The 22,066-nt window shown below is 37.7% G+C and overlaps 1 protein-coding gene across 12 annotated transcripts in view; it reads right to left on the bottom strand.

Moving 5' to 3' along the window:
- ZNF438 (zinc finger protein 438) overlaps positions 1 to 22,066 on the bottom strand; it is a 55,628-nt gene that overhangs the window by 7,695 nt on the left and 25,867 nt on the right. For 6 of the 12 annotated variants that reach the window (XM_058832550.1, XM_058832545.1, XM_058832552.1 and 3 more), the window contains 2 exons: positions 15,563 to 15,619; positions 2,808 to 2,912 (listed from right to left, as the gene is read on the bottom strand). The exons of 3 other annotated variants lie outside the window; for them this stretch is intronic. In XM_058832550.1, coding sequence (XP_058688533.1) covers positions 2,808 to 2,912; positions 15,563 to 15,590 — 133 coding nt within the window. In that variant the 5' untranslated portion in view covers positions 15,591 to 15,619. Of the gene's footprint in view, positions 1 to 2,807; positions 2,913 to 15,562; positions 15,620 to 15,967; positions 16,100 to 22,066 lie in introns of all 12 variants that reach the window. 3 more of the 12 variants (XM_058832546.1, XM_058832553.1, XM_058832554.1) reach the window with 3 other exon arrangements.

The raw sequence follows: 22,066 nt of genomic DNA, 5'->3' as shown, positions 1-22,066 counted from the left end.
TCCACCTGGAAGTCCTACACAAATACTGAGATCCTTGCACACAGAGATAAGTCCAGGTTTGTGTAACTTAGAAAAATCAGAAACATGATATGTTTAAAATTGTTTCCGTTCTGCACTTTTTAGTCTCAATTTTTAATTTTTTTCTTAAAAATCTAGTCACTAAATACATAGAAATCTTTAAATTTTCAGCTGCTAAGATTTGTTAGTCAGATGATGATTTGTATCGTACAAGGTATCTTCTTGTTTTGAGTAAACAATCTAAGTAGTTCTGAGAAGAATAATAAAATGTAAAGAATCTTAATCACTAACCAAACTAGCCCTGAACTTCAATGATAGTTACAGGTCAAACCATATAGCTTAAATACAGCAGATGACAGAATAAGGGTACTTTCCTTTAAGGAGACAGAATCAACTCTTATTTCTCCAGGTTATGCTTGTCCTACACTGACAGTAAAGACTTTCTCCAAACCGTCAGCTTGCCACAGTATTTAACATGAAGCTGTTTCCATTCTCTCTCACTTCTCTTGTTCCTCTCCCTTTTTATTTCAAAACTTCATTCATTGACTAGCATAAAACTTTTAGGAGAGCCAGCATTTCAGCAGACTGCTACCTGTGCTACTCCAAGTTATAAGGTACCCACTCTTCAACCAATGGTAACAGGAAAAGGTGGAAGTTTTGCTGTGGACATGCCACCTCTACAAATGGCAGCTATAAGTTAGGATGAAATATTTGTAGAAGTTATGTATGGCATTAGCTTTAAAAAGAACCATAGGTTTCTCAAATACATTGACTTGCCTAATGCAAAATTAAGCAGTCAAACCACTTTTCTATAAAGAAAGTATCTCCACATACTTTCTCAGCATTCCACAGGAGAGTATTGCTCTAAAAGAGAAGACCTTCATCAATATCAAACACAAGATGCAATTTGAAACAAGGTCTGTTTAGATCAATACCCTTCTTACACAGGTAACACAATACTAAGAATTGATATAACTGTTTGAGAAGGGATTTTTATACAAACACTTTTTCCAACTAGCCATTAAGTTTTCCAGGCGAGCTATGTTTAGTACCAACCTTCAATGTAACTTTTTTTTTTCTTTTTTCACAAGTTTACATTAGACATTTTTGCACACAAATACTCATTGCAGTGCTTCTGGTAAGCCAAGGAATACTCGACTCTGCGTTTCCCTCCCCTCCAATACAGCTACTGTAGTTAAGCTGCTTAGCCAGTGACTATAGAGAAGGGCTAGATGCAGATTAGCTACCTGATGATTTTTCAGGCTCCATTAACATTTTTCCTGTAGACTGGAAAAACAAATTGGAAGAACTGGTGGAAGACTACTTAGCATCTTGGATCAGGAGAAAGCAGCCAGTCAGTTCACAGGAGGTTCTACTCACCCCACCCAGAGCATGCAAGTATCATCAATGACCAAAATTTGGTTTTCCATTTTTAGTTAGGTGAAAAGTTTCAATAACTTCCTTTGCACCCAGACAGATATAATAATTCAAGTCTTCACCACACTGACGGACCTGGATATGCTCTGGCTATGTGGCTTGTGCAAAGGCAGCTTGGAAACCTCATATCCATCTCCCAGGGGCATTCCATGTCTTCCAAATTTCTGTCTCTGATTCAAAGGACTCATTTTGACTTGTCATCTGTGACCTGAGGAAAAGTTTTTGTGCCTATGCAATCCCATGAACTCTTTCACCTAAGAAGGGGAAGTTTCAGTTAAGGGAGACTCTACAAGGGCATTTGTGGCATCCATGGAGGATGGCCCTTTGTTTTAGACAAACATTCTTTCTACAAGTCTGCAGATCCTTCACTGGAAGGCAACAATTTTTATACTTCCTTAAAAACTGTCATCAATAACAAAGGAAATAAATGAAAATATTAGATTTAATATCTTAAAGATGTGAAGCTCATTTTTAACTTTTGTGTCCTCAGTCTTTCAGATGAATGTAGAGGTGGGACAACAGGTAGACACTTAAATAATTACACACAAGAGTAAACCAAATGCAGTTCAACCTATTTACTTTAAAAGTCTCTGTTAAAAGATTAATGGTTACCATGCTAGGACATGCAAGTATCAAATCCCTCAGATACGTGCAGGATGTCATAAGCTTTCATTCCTTCTAAATAACCTTAAAATTGCATAGAAGTGGACAGTGACACACCAACACAAAAATCAATGATGCATTAAATTCTCTGATAGAGTCATGCTGGGAAGAGTCCTCTGGAGGAAACTCTGAAGGAGTTTCCATGGGTTGCTGCTTCTTCATGGTTCCCCTGCCTTCCCAAGTCATCCAAGTCTGGTCTACTCCAGCCTAATCTGCCTTATTTTTGTACTTCCTTGTTCCCTATGTAAAGCACACGTTGCTGAACTAAGATGCTGTAGAAAATATCAGGAGACATTTAATTTTCAGTACTATCTGGTCTATTTTGAAAATAACCACGAAATAGCCACCACAGAAACCACTGAGTAATAGTGTTCATTTTTAAAATAATCTTGTAGGTCCACCTCAGTTGTGCACATAAGTATTTCATTTGTGTATGAATTTACATATGAGAGAAAACACCAGAAAAAAGAATCATCTTGTTTTGAGGGAAAAGACAGAACACAGATGAAGATTAATGAATAGTCAATGCATATTAACACTGCTGAATCTTTTGCTAACTTCGAAAGGAAGAGTATCTATTCTGTGGGAAAGAAAAAAAATGTACAACTGTCTAACACACAACATTAGATCTCTTTCTGCCAATGACAGTTAATCATTCATTTTGCCAAATCTCCATACACACTAAATACCTGTGGATACTGTCTTTGCAGCACAAGTTTCTTGCTTTTGCTGACCCAGCATACTTTGTTGGACACAATGTTTCTCTGCAGGATTAGCATGCAAAAAAACACCACCTGCAAAAGTGCTTCAGTTATAAATAGATTCCAGGACAAAAAAAACCAAAACAACCAAACCCCCCAAACCAACAAAACCCAGAAAAAGACAATATAAAACATTAACTTCCAGTTGATGCATTAAGAAAACTACTGCTTTTTGATCTCTGCCATTTTTCTCTCCTCAAAATACACTTAAAATCTAATATATTACATGCCAAATGCAAGGTGATAGCTTAATAATTGAGTAAAGCTGGTTAATGTGGCAAACAGATGGGATGGTTTAGCTTCAGTGTCATGGCAGACAGTCAACAGCAGCAAAACAAAATGCTTCAAAAAATGAAGATTCAGTAGCCTTATTGAGTAGTTTTAACACAGGGACTAAATTCTATACTCATTTACATTTTCCATAATTTGGTGTAAATAAACTGCAGATATTATAGAAAACAGAATTTTGACTTCTTTATTCAAAACCAATTTTGTCACACACCTATACGAACTAAAATTCGTAATAAAGCCTACAAATCATGAGTGTCCAGCTCTATACATTACAGCAATTAATCTGCAGTTGTTTCTACCTTTGCTAATAATAACTACATGGGCGGAATGTTCTGCTCTGGGTATTTGCATCAGATAATTTTCTAAAATTAATTTCAACAGAAAATACCAGCCATCCTCAGTACATCTGCATTAAAAAACAAAAAAAAAAAAAAACCAAAAAAAAAAAAACCAAAAAAAAAAAACCACCCAAACAAACAACAACAACAAAACAAAACACCCCACAACCCAATTTAGTGACACATCTGTTCATCAGGTTGAGAACTTCATATGTGAGACAGCAAAGTCTCTTTGATCTGTGAAAAGCTGCCCAAATTAGGCAAAGCTATAGACTCTGGGCATGTGCTCAGTAGATACTTCAAGCAGCTAACTTTTCCAATGATTACATTCTACTGAATGTGCTCCTGCTTCAGGCTGGGCCGGATTTTCTCTGAACTATGGCTTTAGGTCCAAGCATCCAAGGTGGAACAAGGAAATGGGCTCTCCTTATCTCTGAGCTGCAGAGCTGACAGTGTGGAAGAGAAGCAGGAGAATACACAGGGCAAGCAGAAAAAGGACAAGACCAGAAATGAGATTTGAAAAGTGTCCAGGCCAAAGAGTCAGGGTGGGATATGGGAATTAAATGCAGACTTAAGACAGGTAATCAACATTACATGTGATGAGGAAAGGAGAAGCATTTAAGCCAAAAGAGGAATCTCACATTTCTTACATTTTTAATACTTTATTTTTTAAAAGAGTATTATGACTATGTTTACATAAGACTGCTTTTGTGCAATTTAAACTAGCTTAGAAAAAGAAACAATATAATAAAGTTTAATGCAAGATTGGAAAATCTCCATAGATCATTCACACAAACACTAAGATACAGAACGTACAGATACACTTAGAAAATTTATTATGGTAGTCCACAGGAGGAGCAAGACCAAAATAATTTGTTAAAATTCTAGAATCTTTAAGCTTATATATAATTATATAATTAAATATACATAATTAAATCTTATTTGAGCATAAATGTGATTTGCTAGTTGTTCAATAAACATTTTATAACTTAGAAAGGCCTTCTGTACAGTCTGTGCAAGTTTATTATTTTAAGGGATTAGCATTATAGGGCATTTCAAGAAATTCTGTGAGCAGTAGGATGCTTTCTGGATTCCTTAAATGGTCTCCAAGAGATTCTTCTCAGCAGAAGAGCACATTGAAATAACAAAGGTATACTTTTTTTTTTTTATTAATTGGACTCCATTAAAGAGGATGTTCAACATTAAAATTTCTAGTGGCATTTTTCAGTGTGGGAATAAGCTAAAACTATTTTTAGCATAAACTGTCACCTTGCAGAGGTAATCATACAGTAATCCAAGATCATGGGTATATAGTTTGCATTTAAGAAGTTCTCCGGTTTCCTCTCTAATTCAGTCCTTTGGTTTTGCCTGAAATGTCCTTTCTGCACTACTAAACAACATTTATACAGACCTAACAAAACTTAAGAAAAAATAAAATTAGATTATTCAACTTTCTCAACTTCAAGAATTGCTTTCCTCAGCTGTTTGAAAGTGTACATAGGAGAGGCCTCTCACACAGTCCTCATCAACATCCTTTTCTCAAAATTGGAGAGGTATAGACTCTATTGATAGATGGACTATTGGATGGATAAGGAATTGGCTGGATGGTAATGGTGAACATCTCAATGCTCATATGGAGATGGGTGACAAGTGGTGTCCCTTGGGTCTGTACTGAGACCAGTGCTGTTTCATATCTCCATCAGTGGCACAGATAATGGGACTGAGTGCACCCTCAGCAAGTCTGCAGGCAAAACCAAGCTGAGAGGTGCACCTGACACACCTGGAGGATAGGATGCCTAAGGGACCTGGACAAGATTAAGAAGTGGCCCCAGGTGAACCTCATGAATTCCTGCATGTGTGTCAGGACAGTCCCTGGTATCAATACAGGCTGAGCTGAAGTGACTCAGAGCAGCTCTGCCAAGAAGAACTTGGGGATACTGGTGGATGAAAAACTGACTGTGAGCTGCAAATGTGCACTCACAGCCCAAAAACCAGTGTCCTGGGCTGCATCCAAAGCACTGTGGGCAGCAGGGGAGGGAGAGGATTCTGCCCCTCTGCTCTGCTCTGGTGAGACCCACCTGGAGCACTGCATCAGCTCTGTGGCCCTCAGCACAGGAAAGACATGGACCCGTTGGAACAAGTCCACAGTAGAGCCACAAAAATTATGAGAAGAATGGAACACCGCATGTATGAGAAAAGGCTGAGAGAGAGATTGGGTTATTTAGTCTGGAGAAGGCTCCAAGAAGACCTAACTGGGACCTTGCAATACCAGAAAGGGGCTGAAAAGAAAGATGGCAGCACTTTTTTACAGTGCTTGCAGAAACAGGACAAAGCATAATTGTTTTAAACTAAAAGAAAGTAGATTAAGACAAGATACAAGGCAGAAATTTTTTACCTGCCCATCACTCTCACCAGAATCTTAGCTTCGTTGTCTCTAACCTCAGAGACAAGTACAACATAAACAATACCCATACTAAAGCAGACTTGTTAAACACAAGTTAACACATCAAGAAATTTAGTCACGACATTAGCAGCATTAGCAACAATAATACTTAAGACATAATTTTTGATTTCTCATAGATTTAGATTTCATAGATCTCTGTATTGTCCCAACACAAATAACTTTTAATATATGCATGAAATACTATTTCTATAGTGAATAACAAGTGGCCAACAGCTTTTCTGAGTTGCGACCTGCAATGTTTTAGCCACGCAAAGGTAAATCACTATTCAAAAGCAATTTCCTGTATATAATGTGGGCAATGAATGGCTTAACACAACCTCCAGTTAAAAAAAGCCTTTTTTGTGCTACAGTATAAAGGAAGAAAATCTTCAGTCCTTCCTAAGAGTTAGAATAGAGATACATAAGAGATTTTTAGACACTTGCAGAGAATTTAAAATACATTTATTAGCAGATCTACATGCTTTTTTAGCACCTCTTGTACATTGTTTGTGAACTTTAAAAGCTTTCCATTTTTTTTAAGGTACAACCTTTCTAGTTATAAGCTACTCATTTCATATTAATGTCAACAAAATTAATAGGTCTTACACAGATCAAAATATTTTCATATCATGAAATGAAAACTGACCTAAAGAAAGCTAGACATAAAGCATGTTGTCATTACTAATAATGTTTTCCACGCTTAGAGGTGAAAAAATCACACACAACCTTTTCTCACTACGGCAAGGGCTCAAAATGGTGCCTGGCCTCTGCAACCACAGAAATGAAATTCAATCACTTTGCATTTAAGCACAGAACTTCTGTTTGAGAGACAGTGTCAGATACCATCATCAAAGACTGTATTTCAGCTTATTATTGCCTCTGCTAGTTTCAGCAACCAAACATGTCAGGCTGCAAGTGGGCATTATCTAGAAAACTTGGTGCTCTGACGGGATGCAATTGAGTAGAATGGCAATTTTTTTGGTATCACTGCAAGTCCAATGGTTATCTTTGTTGGTTTTGCCCAGTCATTCTGTCCCATAGAGGACACCATCCCCAAAGATTTGCAAAGCAAGGGTGCAATGATGCAGCCACTTGGGGGAACTAATTGTTCAGAAAATAGTTGCAGGGAGGTGATGGAAGCATTGGTCATAAACTAGTAATTCATAATCCCCCAACAGCATTGCAAACATAAATTAGGTACTTTAGAAAGTGGGGATAAACACTAACCGGATTTTTAAAAATTCCTGGGACAATTGCCAGTTTTAATGTGAGCTTCAGCAAAGATACAGACCTGAACAGTAATTCATCCACTGCAAAGTCAATGTAAAATCATTTTTAAATGATCTATCAAGATCAAATCAACATGGACAAAATTTCAATATGCCTAATGCAAATGGTAATTAATGGACTTTTTTTCTCTTAAGAACAGGAAATAGTAATGACCAAGTCTTCTAAAAAAAATGAAGAATTCTTCAAGAACTATGAAGTACAAAAAGGTCAAGTAGAACCTTTTTATGAATAAACCATAAAATAGTTTCTGATTAGATTTTTGTTCTCCTTTCAAAAAAGAGAACATATCTACATCTCACTGAGAGTTCAACCCTCTCTGGGACAGAAAACATGTATGTCTCACTTCAGTAAGGCAATCAGGCCTTGTCGTGGTTTTAAAACAGTAACTAAAAAATTACTTATTTCTTGCTGTGAGATATGAATTAGAGCAAGAGCAAAACAGGCTTAAAACTTAAAAAGGAATAAAGAAAGTTTATTAACAAACTACAAGAATAAGAACACCAGAATAAACTTCCAGAAAACCCTTTTTATCCCCTACTACCCACCATTCCTTTGTTTACACGACAACATAAAGACAAAAAACCTTTAGAACTTTGGTGTTTAAAACAGTCCCAATTCCTGCTAGAGTCTTTTCATCAGTCTTTGTAGAGAAACAGAAGTTTTCTTCTGCTAATCTATGGAGTTTTCTACAAGAAAGCTGTTTCTGTTATAGCTTTCTATTTTCCTGATGCCAGCTGCTCAGAACTCTTTTGTCATCAGTTCACTCCTCCCATTTCACATCACTCTGAGGTGTGTTATGGGCCATGAGTCTAGGGATGTCATTTTAAGGATGAGTTATTCAAAGGCAAAAGTCCTCTTCATCTGTCTTTGTGAGCTCTACTGGAAAACAGTTTTCTCATTGCCCCCCAAGGCTTCAAATTTTCACTTCACTCTGTTCCAGCACTTCACTGTATCACAATTACTCTACTTTTTACTCAAAATCCACACTTTGAACACTCCATTCCTCCCAATATACTCTGTCATGAATTAAAAGAGTTTTTTTTTCAAGACCTTATTGTCCATCTCCATAGCTTTAACAGAAAAATATTTCAGCTTATAAAGCGTCTCCTTATTCTCTACCTTTTCTGAAGCTTCTTTTCTTTACTGTCTCTGTATCATGGGTTAACTTCACCTTTAAAACCGAGTGAAAAAAAAGAGGAAGTTGAAGCTACTGGTGACTGATGGGAGTTTTTCTTCTTGACCAATTATCAGTCATTTCAAGAATTGACAGCAGATCTGACCATTAAAAAGTGAATTCAACTTGTAAACACTCCCTTAAGAAGTACACTCAGAGCTGTCTCGTCCTCTTTTTGTTTCCGGCTCTGGAGAGGTAACAAGCTCCGTCTTGGCTTTTCCCCCCCTCCCAGGCCCGGGACAAGGCCGCAGGGAGGGGGGGGGAAGGAGAGAAAAGCAGTTTAGCAGTTTAGTTTAGTTTTCAAGGTCTGCTGCTAGACTGAAACCGGACACTATGAACTTTTGTAGCTTTCTTCTTTTAACTCCTTTATTACCTAGATAAACAACAGATTACTCCTTTTTCTTAGAACAGACAGAGAAAGAGAGACAATTAACATGTAAGACATCATAAACCTACCAGAAACAGTGAAGAGTTAAGTTTAAATAAGAAAGAGAGAAAAAGAAGATGCTTGTTGCTGAAAAGTCTTTCTGTTGCAGCTATGGAGATGGACAGTAGTTTAAAGACTCCTTTAATTCATGGCTAGAGTATGGGAGGAATAGAGTATTCAAAGTGTGGACTTTAAAAAAAGAAAAATGATTATGATCCTGTGAGTTGCTGGAACTTGCGAGTGAAGTGAAGATTTTAAAGCCTTAAAGGAGCCAGGGAGATGGCTGTTTTCCAGGAGGGCTCACAGGGACAACTGAAAAAGATTTCTGCTTTGAATCACTTATCCTTAAAAATAACATCTCTAGATTCAATTTGACCCATTGCACACGTCAGAGTGGTGTGAGATGGGAGGAGTGGACTCTAGAAACTCCATGGATTAGCAGAAAGAGACTTCTGTTTCTCTACGGGGACTGATGAAAAGACTCTAAAATTGAAACTGTTTTTGACCACCAAGATTGTAAAACTTTTTTTGTCTCTATGTTGTTATGTGTACAAAGAAATGATCAAGTAGTGAAAAGTAAAAGGGTTCTCTGAAAGTTTATTTTGGTATTTTTATTCTAGTAGTTTGTTAATAAACTGTCTTTATTCCTTTAAGTTTTAAGCCTGTTTTGCTCTTATTTTAATCCATATCTCTAGCAAAAAATAAATAAGTTTTTATTACTAGCTTGAAACCACGACACTCTGATAGTTTATAAAGTCTCTTTACATGTTGATTACTCTCTTTTTCTCTCTCTGGATAAAAAGATTAATCTGCAAGTCTCATCTGGATAATGAAAGAGTTAAAATCTTGCCCAGGCTTTTGTAGATGGTTCTGTGATCTCTGCTGGAGCAGCAGCTGGAGTTGTCTGCGATGGAAGATTCTTCATGGCTGCTCTGCAGAGTGTGGTCGCTGTCTCAGCCTGCTGCAGGTCCAGAGCTTTTTTCTTTCTTTTCTCAGCAGTCTCTGGTGAATTCAGTCACAGCAAAAACTGCAGCCGAGCCAGGGACCGGCCTGGCCCGGCCAGAGCCCGGGGCAAGCCCCGCAGGCCCCATCTCCCGGCCGGGAGCCGCTGGGCCCAGCCCAGCCGCTGCCCGGGCCGAATGGCCTGGGCAGGGAACGGGAGGCCAGCCGGAGCTCTGTTACCTTCCACAGCCAGAAAACAAAGAGAGGAAAAGTGCTCTGACTTTACATCTTAAGGAGGTGTTTACAAGTTGACTTCACTTTTTAATGGTTAAAACTGCTGTCAATTCTTAGAAATGACTGATAATTGGTCAGGAGGAAAGACTCCCATCAGCCACCAGCAGCTTCAGCTTCCTTAGCTCTCAAAACTATCTTAAAGGTAAAGTCACCCCATGACAGGCCTCTTACTCACAAAATTTAATTTTTTTGCAAATACTGATGTGCAAATAGAGAACACAATAAAAAAGCAAGTTATATTCATGCTAAAGAGTAGTTGGGGTTTTTTTTTGTGAGAATCAGCACAATTTTATCCTAAAGAAAGAGTGTATGCAGGAGAAAACAATTAATTTGCCAATTTGGCTTAATATAACTGTATTTTACTTGAGCCATTAAAAACATATGCATGGTGGCTTCTGTAGTACAAACCTCAAAAATGTTCCCTCATGAACAGAGGATCAGAAGACTGTCAGTCTTGGTTTGGCCTATTTTGACTTCCGTTCTAAACTATACACAAAGTTTATAATTCTCCAAAGAAACAGCCAGAACAATTTTTAAAAGTTAGAGGAAAGAGTTTTAAAGAGAGTATCTTCCGGGGGATTTTGTTAATAAGTAATTTCACTGAAAATTACCTAAGTGGTCTGAGTTTTGAATGGGGAATCCCTTGCTAAGGTTTCTGTTTGTTCTAGTTTTACCCCCCTTTCTCTCATGAGCCAGATTTCTTCATAAAAACTCTTCAGCTCTGGCTGAGATATGCAAAACATTGCTACCTGTAGTTAATTTCACCAAAGACTAAAACAAAAACAAAGATTTAAGGATCTCCACAGTGCTTCAAATAGGTATGTATACTTTTTAAAAGCCAGACATGGATCTATACAGCATAGGAAAACTAGAACATCTTCGGAAATACTATGGTCCTGGCTAGGCAAACATTAGTTTTCATAACATATAAAAATATCGCTTGCTGCTGTACTTTAACACAACTAGACCTTCCTGGCAGTAGGATGCAGCAGAAAACAATTTAAATTACAGTATCTGACTGGTATTCCTCCCCCAGTGCATAATTACAATTATTTGCAGCGCTTATAGGCATTGCTAGCTGGCCCATGCTAGTCACCATGCTGTTTAAAGGCAGCGCCGGTTCTCAGGAGAAGGCGCTGGATGTGTGGAATACGCTGCCTGAGAGGTGATAATGAATCAGCAAAGCCTGGGGTGGTGCCAGCAAACGAGGGGACGGGAGCAGGAAGGCAGCCGCCGGGAACGCAGGCCAGAGATGAGGCCTTTGTCCCGCCGTGTGCCGCAGCCCCAGCCCGGTGCAGATGAGCTGCCGTGGCCGGGCCCGTGGCGGAGCGGCGCACAAAGAGCCCGGAGCGGAGCCAGCAGAGGGAGTCGGTGCCCGTCCCGCCGCCCCGGCCCCGCTCCGCAGCTGCCAGCCCGGCTCAGAGCCGCACTCACGGCCACTGCCCCACTGCCAGCTTCAAACAACACACAGCCTACTCTACTCAACTCATTTTGTAATGCTAAGTACGGCTTGTCCTGAAAAATCCCCCAAGTCGCAGGATCAGGTACAGCACCGCACCCAACCTCCCAGTAACTTTGTGACAAGTTAGTTTAGCATTCCGAAGTGTTCTACCTCTGCAAACTTTTCAGTCAATTCAATGTTTTGTATACTCGAGAGCATCTGAAAGCAAAGCAGTTAAGCCTTCCCGGCTGAAAGTAATTACTCCTATTAAACGATTTAGCATCTTCTGTAACTGCAGTACGATTATTGTGCCTGAGATTTAAAAAAAAAAAAATCCTTTACTGATCTTGTGTTAATCTAGTCAGTGCCTGAAACGGCACATCCACGCTACTAGAACCACCCACTATTTACGCTAGATGTTCTTCTTTCAGTAGGTATATGAAAACAAAGCACTGTTACCAACATATTTTCCCATCCCAAGGAATACCCTGAAATCTTAGTCAAACTTTCTCGCTTTCATCATTGCTCAGTTCATCACAGAAACCATCTGCATAAATAAAGATGTAAGCATCTGCTGTATGGCAAATGGTCTCAGGGGCAGATGTTTTTATCCTTGCATTCATGTCACTGGCTTGGATACATTATTTGAACAGATGTACACAATCTGAAGTGTCGTGTCCCACAGTGAAACGTCTCCAACTGCTTTCTATCAAAGTGCATAAATGCTATTTGCACCTGCATTTATGTTAATGATATAAAGGCAGCAGGGGTTCCAGCAAAGTGAGAGCTGATGCTAAGAAACACATTTACAAAGCTAATGGAAGTTTGAGATCTCACAGCACCAAAAAACCATACTAACATGGATACAAAATGTACAGAACCACACTTGACCTATGATCCTAAAAAGATTAAAATAAACATATTCAAAGAAAAAAAACTATTGCTTTGGTGTGTGATACCCTTTTCCAATGTTAGAAAAATTATTAAAAATTACTTAATTATTTAAGTAATTATTATTAGATAAATAAACCAGGACAGCCTTGTATTTTGCAAAATATTTGTCTAAGATACACAATTCTTTCATGTTAGAGTCATTTAACAAAAACATTTTATAAATCTGACAATACCAACAGTATTTCAGTTCACTAAGGCAGAACTATATTGTATGCCATTATGGAGCAATATAAAAAATACCAACACATGCTCAACAGTAAATATTTAACGTGAGTGTGAATAGTCAAATAGTCAACATCAGTGATTGTTGTCATGTCATATATTGTCATATGAATGAAATGATAATTTCATAACCCTGAGGAAGAAATAAAATTTGACAAGTTAGATACTTATTGTTCAGAAAAGTGAATCTAGTTGACCACGGTGTTACAATTGCTTGCTACATAAAACCGTCACCCTACTTATAAAATATTTTAAAACTGCGAAAAATACAGATGTCTTGAAGGAGTATGGATCAAATTACAGAACACCTGCTATTACATGACAAATGGCAGCAGTGAAGGGTTTAGCTGTCACTCAAAGAACTTGCACTAATCATTACTTCCATATTTAACTCAAAAATAACGAGCACATTCAAAGGACAGAAACACAAATATGCCGTACTGAATGTAACTGATGGATAGCTTCCATTCCCAATATAATCTATTTTTGAAAGTTTTATTTATAAGAAATGTACCAACATTAGAGTTGTACATAAATCATCACAAAATACTAATACCCTCCATATTTTCAAAGTGCTACATTTCAGAAACAAGTGGTACTTGATATAAAGAAAAAATTTCATAGTAAAAAAAAAAATACAGAGACTAGAATATTTGTAGAATATCATCATTTCACACTGATATAGCTCTTGGTCATCATCTAGGGAGGCCCTGCAGAGAGATCTCGCCAAATCAGAGGTCTGGGCACTCACCAGCCACATCAAGTTCAACAAGGCAAAGTGCTGGATTTTGCCCCTGGGATGGGGCAACCCTGGATGTAGATAGAGACTGGGCAATGAGAGGCTGGAGAGCAGTGGCACAGGAAGGGACCTGGGGGTCCTGCTCCATGGCAAGTTGAACATGAGCCAGCAGTGCCCTGGCAGCCAGGAGGGCCAGCCCTGTCCTGGGGGCACAGCCGGGCAAGGGAGGGGATTGTCCTGCTCTGCTCTGAGCTGGGACAGCCTCTCCTCGAGTGCTGGGGCACTTCTGGGTGCCACAGTGTAAGAAAGATACAAAACTGTTTGAAAGCATGAAAAGGAGAGGCACAAAGATGGTGAAGGGCCTTGTGGGGAAGCCGTGTGAGGAGCGGCTGAGATCACTTGGTCTGTTCAGCCTGGGGAAGAGGAGACTGAGGGATGACCTCACTGCAGTCTTGTGAGGGGAAGAGGAGGGACAGATACTGATCTCCTTCTGGTGCCCAGTGACAGGACATGAGGGAGTGGCCTGAAGAGGTGTCAGGGGAGGTTTAGGTTGGGTATCAGGAAAAGGTTTTTCACCCAGAGGGTGGTTGGTCACTGGGCCAGGCTCCCCAGGGAAGTGGTCACAGCACCAAGCCTGGAATTGAGGAAGTGTTTGGACAATGCTCTCATGCACACGGTGTGACTTGGGGATGGTGCTGGTCAGGGCCAGGAGTTGGACTCTCTGATCCTTGTGGGTTCCTTACAACTCAGCTTATTTTGTTATTCTGTGACCTCTAACATGGAAGCTCACTTCCAAGTTTACCATTCCTTCTGGGTAGAAGTTAGTAACAGGATATTGACTGGAATGGATTTTGATTTAGGCAAAAAAAGAAAAAGACTTCAAAAAATGTCAAAGCAAATGTTTAATCAATTTTAAGATTGCAAACAGCTTCACAGTCTATGTTCTCCTACTACTATTCAGAAATGGCTTTAATGTAAGACTATAACCAGGGTCAAATTCTTGTTACTTAAAGCAAAAATTAAATTAATGCTTTTAAGTATTAGAATTAAGTACTTCAGTCACAAGCATGGAAATGTAGAGCACAATCTGGAGTGGACAGCTTTACCCAACAGTACCTACTGTCTTTCTTGAAATAATAGTCCCAAGAGACACAGAACGCATCAACTGAAATCAATTAGAATGACATGCTTCTGGAACAGCTTCCTCAGAATTATTACAGCATCATAAAAATACTCAGTCTTCACAAAACAGGTAAAGTATAAACTTACATGACAGTAAAAGCTCAAAGCTTCAAATTAAGTAATAGATAGTGCTCTTCTTAATTAACATAAGTACTAACAATGGAAACTTAACTGACAACCAACAATGGTTCTGAAAGGTCCATTAGAGCTGATGTCATATCCATCAAACATTCACTCACATTTAAGTATCATTAAAAATGACATTCATGTTAAAAATCGTATTTAAATACTAGCATTGAGACACAGATCAAAACGGAAGGGAAACTGAAGTTACAGCTACATAGCTAGAAGCTTGAGAATACACAAATATCCTTACTAATAACAGAGGGAAAAAAAATCAAGTCATCAACCCTAGTGAAAATGAAATTAAATGAAAGACAAATTTGAAGAGACCATAGAGAAGAAAGAACTAAACACAAAAAAAATTAGTAAGGATGGGAATGCTGTAGAAAAGGCATTTAAAAAAAAAATCTAAGTTAATGTTTATTCCTGTTTCTGCTAACTGTGTAGCATAATTTGCAGATAGATTTGACCCCATTTAATATGGGGATCAAATATAGCAGGGATTTTCAAATATATGAAGATTTTTTTTAAAATTAAGAAAACCCAAATACTTAATTCTGCTAAATCAAAGAAGAAGCAGATTTATGCACTTCAAGTTTCAACTACAGGTGTTAACAGTAATAAGCAATGCCCTAAAGAAGAAAACAATTTTAGCTTTTGTAATTATTTAAAATGATAAATGCTGCAGTCATTTTTTTTCCAAATCATACCACAGCAGAATACTAGACACAAGTAATACAGTGATCAATAATGACAAGATTTCTTCCACATTTTGAATCGCAAGTATCTAATTTCTAAATAAAATATAGAAAGCATACTATACCTGCAGAAACTGTTAACGGATTCTGCATTATGCCCTTTAACAGTTACGACAATGCTCCTAGAAAGAAATACAGATACTTAGAAGCTCTGATAATTTCTTCAAAACTAACAAAAAAATGAACAGGACAATGGCAATAGTTTCCAGACTTGTATTTCATAATGGATCCCCCTATGTCCATAGCTCTCACGAAAACACCACCAGAGTTTTAAACTAAGCGTCTCTTTGGACCTCTATACATGCTCTCTGTATTTCAGCACTGTGCACTACTAACTTGAGCTTCTTGTAATTAAACACCCCTCACAAAGTCAGGAAAGAGGACAGTAATGAATCCCAACATGACAATGCATTCTGAAGAATCACAGACAATATAGGGTTAAGCAATCATTTCCCTTCAAACATGCAGACCTGCTGGGGAGGATCCGGAGGAGAGTCCCTATGTTGATCACAGGGCTAAAGCACCTCTTTGAAGACAGAGCTGGGGCTGATCAGCCTGAAGAACAGAAGGCTCCAGGGAGACCTTATAGCACCCTCCAGTACCTAAAGGCAGCCAACAAGGAAGTTGGAGTGGACTTTTAACAAGTGCATCTCCAGACAGGACAAAGGGTATTGGCATTAAAAAAAGAGGATAGGTTTAGATTAGATGCTAGGAAGAAATTCCTTATTGTAAGGGTGGTGAGGCACTGGAAGTTTTCCTAGAGAAGCTGTGAATGCCTCATCAAGGCCAGGCTGGATGCAGCTTTGAGCTATCTGATGTAACAGAAGGTTCCTTGCCCATGCAGGGCTGTTGGAACTAGGTGGCCTTTAAGGACACTTACAACCCAAACCATTGTGATTCTATGTGACTGCATGGATCCCACACAACTGTCTGACCAGCAGAATCTTCCATGGATGCTCTAATGAAGATACTACCTTGCTCTTGTGAACTAAACACTACACGGACATCTGTCCTGAATGTGCTGCTGGTATTTACAACAAGATGTGATGTACTACATTTGACAAAACAGCTTTACATTAAACGGCCACCCAGTATTAAGAGTTGGCTACTTCTTTCTAGTGCAGTTGAGTGTGCTGTTCAAGCTCTGGTGAAGTGGGATTCAACAGTCAGGTAAGAGAGACATAGGATAATATAATGACTATATAAAAGTGTTGTTATCCACTTAGATTTATTTTTCATAAAATGGCCTAGCTTTTGGAATAGCTGCATAATAGTTTGGTTCGAATGAACACCACAAATATGTTACAAAAACATCACAAAGGGTATAAAGCTCTTGTTCTCCTGATGCAGCAGGTGGCTTTGGGAAGATAACAGATAAGTCCATTGACTAACACAGATGGAACTACAACTTCTTTGGATTTTGCTCAGATCTAGGCTTTCATACCAGTGTACATCTACAATATTCCCACAAAGCCAGCAGCACAGATGTGGAGATTGCTGACTTTCCTGACCAATTTAACAGCCAGGAGAATCTTACATGAAGGACATGCCAGACATGCACTCAAGACCCCTCCTCTGAGCACATGAAGTACCAAAGATTAGTTTTGGTAAAATACAGAAATACATGGGACAAATACTGATGCAAATACAAAAAAAAAAATAAGCCTTGAATATATTTCTTTACTATCATGAAATTTACTCTCAAAAAGCAATGGTGAGGTTCTGGTTAGAAGATGGTTCTGTAGGTAGGAGTTAAGTACCAAAGAGAAAACCAATTCCATTTTCAGGAAGTTCAACATGAAAGCATAGAAGAACATTGAGCATGGTTGCTGTGAGGAGACGTCTCACACAGCAAACACGTGAAGCTCTTTGGTACCTGTATCTTCTGAGCCATACCTAACAAACAGCTCTGGTACATCAAACAGCACCTCCTTGCAGCAGTTTGCTGATGCCTATCAGCAGATCCCTGACTGCCTCCAACAGCCTCTGTCCGTGGTACTTAAGCAACCAAGCCATGAGCTGTCAGACCCAGCACATAAACACACATTGGCTCATCTAAATGGAGTTTGGTGTCATGGGAACACACAGACAATTCCCTCTGCACATCAGCAATGGAACAGGCCACACCGATATAATTTTGGAATGGTAAGACACTTCTGAAAACCAGTGTGGGTTTCCAACTTCTCTGTCACCTACATTGTAAGACATCCTTCTTTTAAGGCCATATTGATCAATAACAGCTTTTCAGAGAATCAAAGTGTGAAGTTTTCCTTCCCCTTTAGTATTTACAGCACTTCAAAACACACTGAAACGTTTAAAGCAACACATATTCTTGTAAAAACAATTTGAGAAATTATGTTCAAATAAAACTTCTCAAAATTATTATTTCAAAGTCACATTTTTTTAGGTTTCCATGGGAGCATTAAATCATGTTAAGAGGGTGCCCCGTTAATAGTTACTATCTAGTTTTAGAATTTTAAGAAACCAGATTTCAGGATACAGATCAACAATTCTTATAATACCATGTGGAAACAGAAGCTCCAGATATTCTTACAATCTTCTTCCCAAACATAGTCACAAACCCTGACACTGCAACACCAAATTGGATCATATAAATCCAAATATTTTGTAGAGACAAGTTTGATTTTAATTCAACTCCAACTGCAGCAAGGTAATGGTATTAATCTAGAAATTCCAGTGCTTACTTGACAAATATTGATCACCAGCTCTTAATAATAATCATAATAATTTTAAAAGTATAATTTCACCAATTAACATTGATAATTTCCTTTAGCAATTCATAAATAGTATTTTTATTGTTGTTATGTGAAAGAATCTCTCACCACACTTTGTATTTGGAGATATTTAATCAAGTAACCTCCCTTTTCAGAAAACCCAAAGATCTCAAGATTCTGAAATCAGGACAAATTCTATCATCATCCCCTCAAATTTTTCTATCCATCCTTATAAGTACGGCTGTGTTAAAACATGTTTTCTTTGAGTGTACATATACAGTTTACAAAGCAAACCATAAACACTGTGCACTTGTCCTATCTATGTTTTACACTGTTTTCAAATACATCAACTGTGATCCTGTCTTTTTGATCCTTTCTCTGAGCTTCTGACATTTTCCTGCTAGGCTGTAATATGTTTAACATATTATATATATGATATATAATAGATATTTATTATCTACACATATTTTATGCATGTTCTAAACATAAAATACACTTTTATCAAAAGGTCCTGTACAGTGCATTGATTCAAACTTTCAGAATTTGAAGGTTCTAACATCTACAGAAGTACTTATACCTGCCCTGAGCAGCTTTGGGGTTTTCTTTCTCCCCCCCATTTCACTATAAACATGGATTGGTTTCACTACTTCCCATAAAAAAAACCAAAACAGGCTGAAGTTCAAAAACCCCTAAGCTTAGAACTAAAATTACCGATTAATTTTGTACCTCTTTCACACTCTTACATCCAGAAAAAATTTTAGGCTGAACACCAGCTAATAATTCAGTATGTCCTGATGTTTTTATTGAATACTGAAGAGTCAAATGTTCTTTCACTCTTCCCTGGTTATATTTGAATGCAATACAGGCTCTTGCCAAATACAGGAGATGATACAGATTATTTCTATGTGGCAGTATCATAAATTCTTCTCCACCTGAGAGCTTATCAAAATGATAAACATTTTTTAATACTATATAATCTTAACGTTTGTTTTGCTCAGTTTATAACTCTACTATAAGACACTAAATAAAATTATTCAAGTCACAGTATTCCAGAACTCAAATTAGTTCTCTAGAAATCTGCTGCTGACTGCTCTGAGATGAAAAAAAATCTATTACAAGAATTTCAAGTGAAGTAGAGTTGAAGCTGGACAGAATTAGAAAGTAAAATCTCTCTTAATGCCATAAAACAAGCTCTATCTTGTCTGTACTATTCCTTATGTTACCAGAGAATGAAAGGATAAATTTCATTATCCCTGAGAGGCAAAAATAGCAAGCAAACTGGAAAAAAAATCCCATGCTGTAACTCAGTCTTTAACAACCAAAGGAAGCAGAGCATATACATGTAATAATTTAAAAGCAATTTTCACAGGAAGATACCCACAGGTCCTTTATATGAAACAGGTGTCCTGATAGACACACTGAATATGAATATCAGTTGAACCCAATTAACCTAATTCGATGCTTGTCCATACTAAGACATTTATTTTAGATGTTACACAAAATCCTTTAGGATATTACAGAGAAAGCGATAAATAGGCTGTAAAGGTTATGACATTAATTTTACTGTCATACTCATGCTTTAAGCAGATATCAAAACTAAAAACCTCATCCTCTGGGAAGGAAGAACTACCTGAAAGTAATTATAGAACTTATTATCATAACAGTATTAAACTAGACCACAATGACCCTAACCAAATTTATTTTTGGTACCTTTTGTTAAAAGAACAAAGCTTCTCAATGACAACTGCACCTTCTAACGCAGTGTACATTAGTTCTGGCACTGGAAGAAAGCATTAAATCAAATCTTATAATTTCATATTAAGCTTAATTATGAATTTTAATTTAAAACTAAGCATGTAAAGAAGTGTTAGTCAAATATTATGTAATTTAATTTCAGGAGGAAAACATCCAGCTAAAAAGAAAAATCAAATATTTAGTACAGTTTAGAAAAGACATTCTCCTGACAGAAGCCCATGAAATGCCCATTTGTATTTCACAACCAATTTTATTCACTTCATTTTTCACACCTGTTCTTTCACATGCCATGCCATCTTGTAAATGAGTGCCATGCAAACAGTATTTCCCATAATTTAGAAACTTTTCAACTGAAACCAAGTTCCCCAAGAAGCCTGACTGTATTGAATCAGCACAGCTTCCAGGAAAGTTCACAAAATCCTTTGTTATATAAAGGCCAAGTTGTACTCGAAATAAAAGATTAAAACATTGCAGCTATGAAAAAATAGAGAGGAAGATAAAAATGACAGAAACAATGACTGACTAGTGTAACACAAAAGCATTTGTTCAAGCAAGTGTATTTGCCAAAAGCCTGCAGTGCTTGGCTACTTTATAAAATCAAGCACAAGGCATTAAGCCAATTTGTTTAAAAAATAAAAACCCCTCCAAAATCCTAAACCCCAATAACCAAGCAATACCTGGTTTGCATTTCTGAAAACCTGCAAAAATATTCTGCATTTCACTATTCACATCTTCAGTCTCAAATGTTTGATTTACTCCATGTTTTCTATTTTACATATTTTTACATCAGGAGTTAATCCTGTATCAGATCCTAGTCTTCCTATTCTATATCCAAAGAGATATGCATGTAGTCACAAACAACAGTGTGTGAAATTGCTCACTGCTTATGTTTCCATACTTAGATAATTCATCACGGAGAAATGTGTGTCCATGGCAGAATTCTTTTGGCTGAGCCCATTAGATGACTTCAGCAGAACCACAAAAAGAAACAGAACAGTACAAACCCAGCAGAACCCAAAACCCAGGCTATTTTTAAACTTTTGGTCATCCTGTGAGATGGACCAGTCCGAGCGCATTTCCTGAACTTCAAGCCTTACATGCACTGAATGCCACAGTGGCAATCCTGGACAAAAATGCTTCCCTTCATACTCTGCTGGGTGATGTGGGGAATGGTTGGCTGGCAAGCCTACACCCTGCCCATCTGTCAGAGTGGAACTGTGCCTACACGACAGGTTCTATGCCACTTTCAGTAACATGTTGCTGAGAATAAAAGCTTATTTATGAAACAACATAGGGCAACATCAACGTTCAGCTTAAAATAGCAGGCAAGTGAAAAGCGATTGCTTTTCTTGAGAAGATAAGTTTTTTGAAATCAGCTTGAAGGTTTTTCACTTGTATGAATAAAGACTAGCACACACACTGCAAGAAATGAGCCTGTTCCACACATTTTCTACTACTGTGGACAAACAAGCGTACAGTCTCACTAACTATTATTTTACAACTATAACTATCTCCATAAAAACAAATTCAAGGACCTGTGAAAAAACGTATAAAAGTGAAAATTCTCAAAAAGACACTGGGGGAAGAGAAGGCTAAAGAAGGTGCAATATTGATTCTTCATTTTATTTTATTAAAATAAAGTGGACCTAAACAGTTTTTATGACTATAAATAACCACAACTATTTTCCATTTGAGAAAACAACTCCATTCAAAAAAAAATAAAAATTCAGGAGAGCATGGTCACTATTATGCCTAATATTAGACAATTCATTGAATGTCAAAAAATAACATCTTTTTTTCCAAATTTCTAATTTAAAAAGACAGATTGTCATATGTTTTCCTTAGTAAATCCCCTCTTGGTGGAATGCTCTGAATGCCACAAACTGGAGACTCGTATAAGTTCCATGTCTGGATTAGACATCTTTACCACTACTTTGTATTAAAAGGTTAAAGCTTATTATTTAAAATACTGTCTTGGTTATTACTGGTGTGAAAGTAACTGTGAAATGATTAATCAATACAAATTGATAAATTTTGTTATTGATTCTTAGGACAGCTATAAAAAATAGCTCTGGCAAA

The sequence above is a fragment of the Poecile atricapillus genome, chromosome 2 (genome assembly GCF_030490865.1).
Source record: "Poecile atricapillus isolate bPoeAtr1 chromosome 2, bPoeAtr1.hap1, whole genome shotgun sequence".
In the NCBI taxonomy this organism is placed as follows: Eukaryota; Metazoa; Chordata; class Aves; order Passeriformes; family Paridae; genus Poecile; species Poecile atricapillus.
The sequence above is the reverse complement of the archived record's forward strand: the minus strand, read 5'-3'. Positions and strand labels throughout refer to the sequence as shown.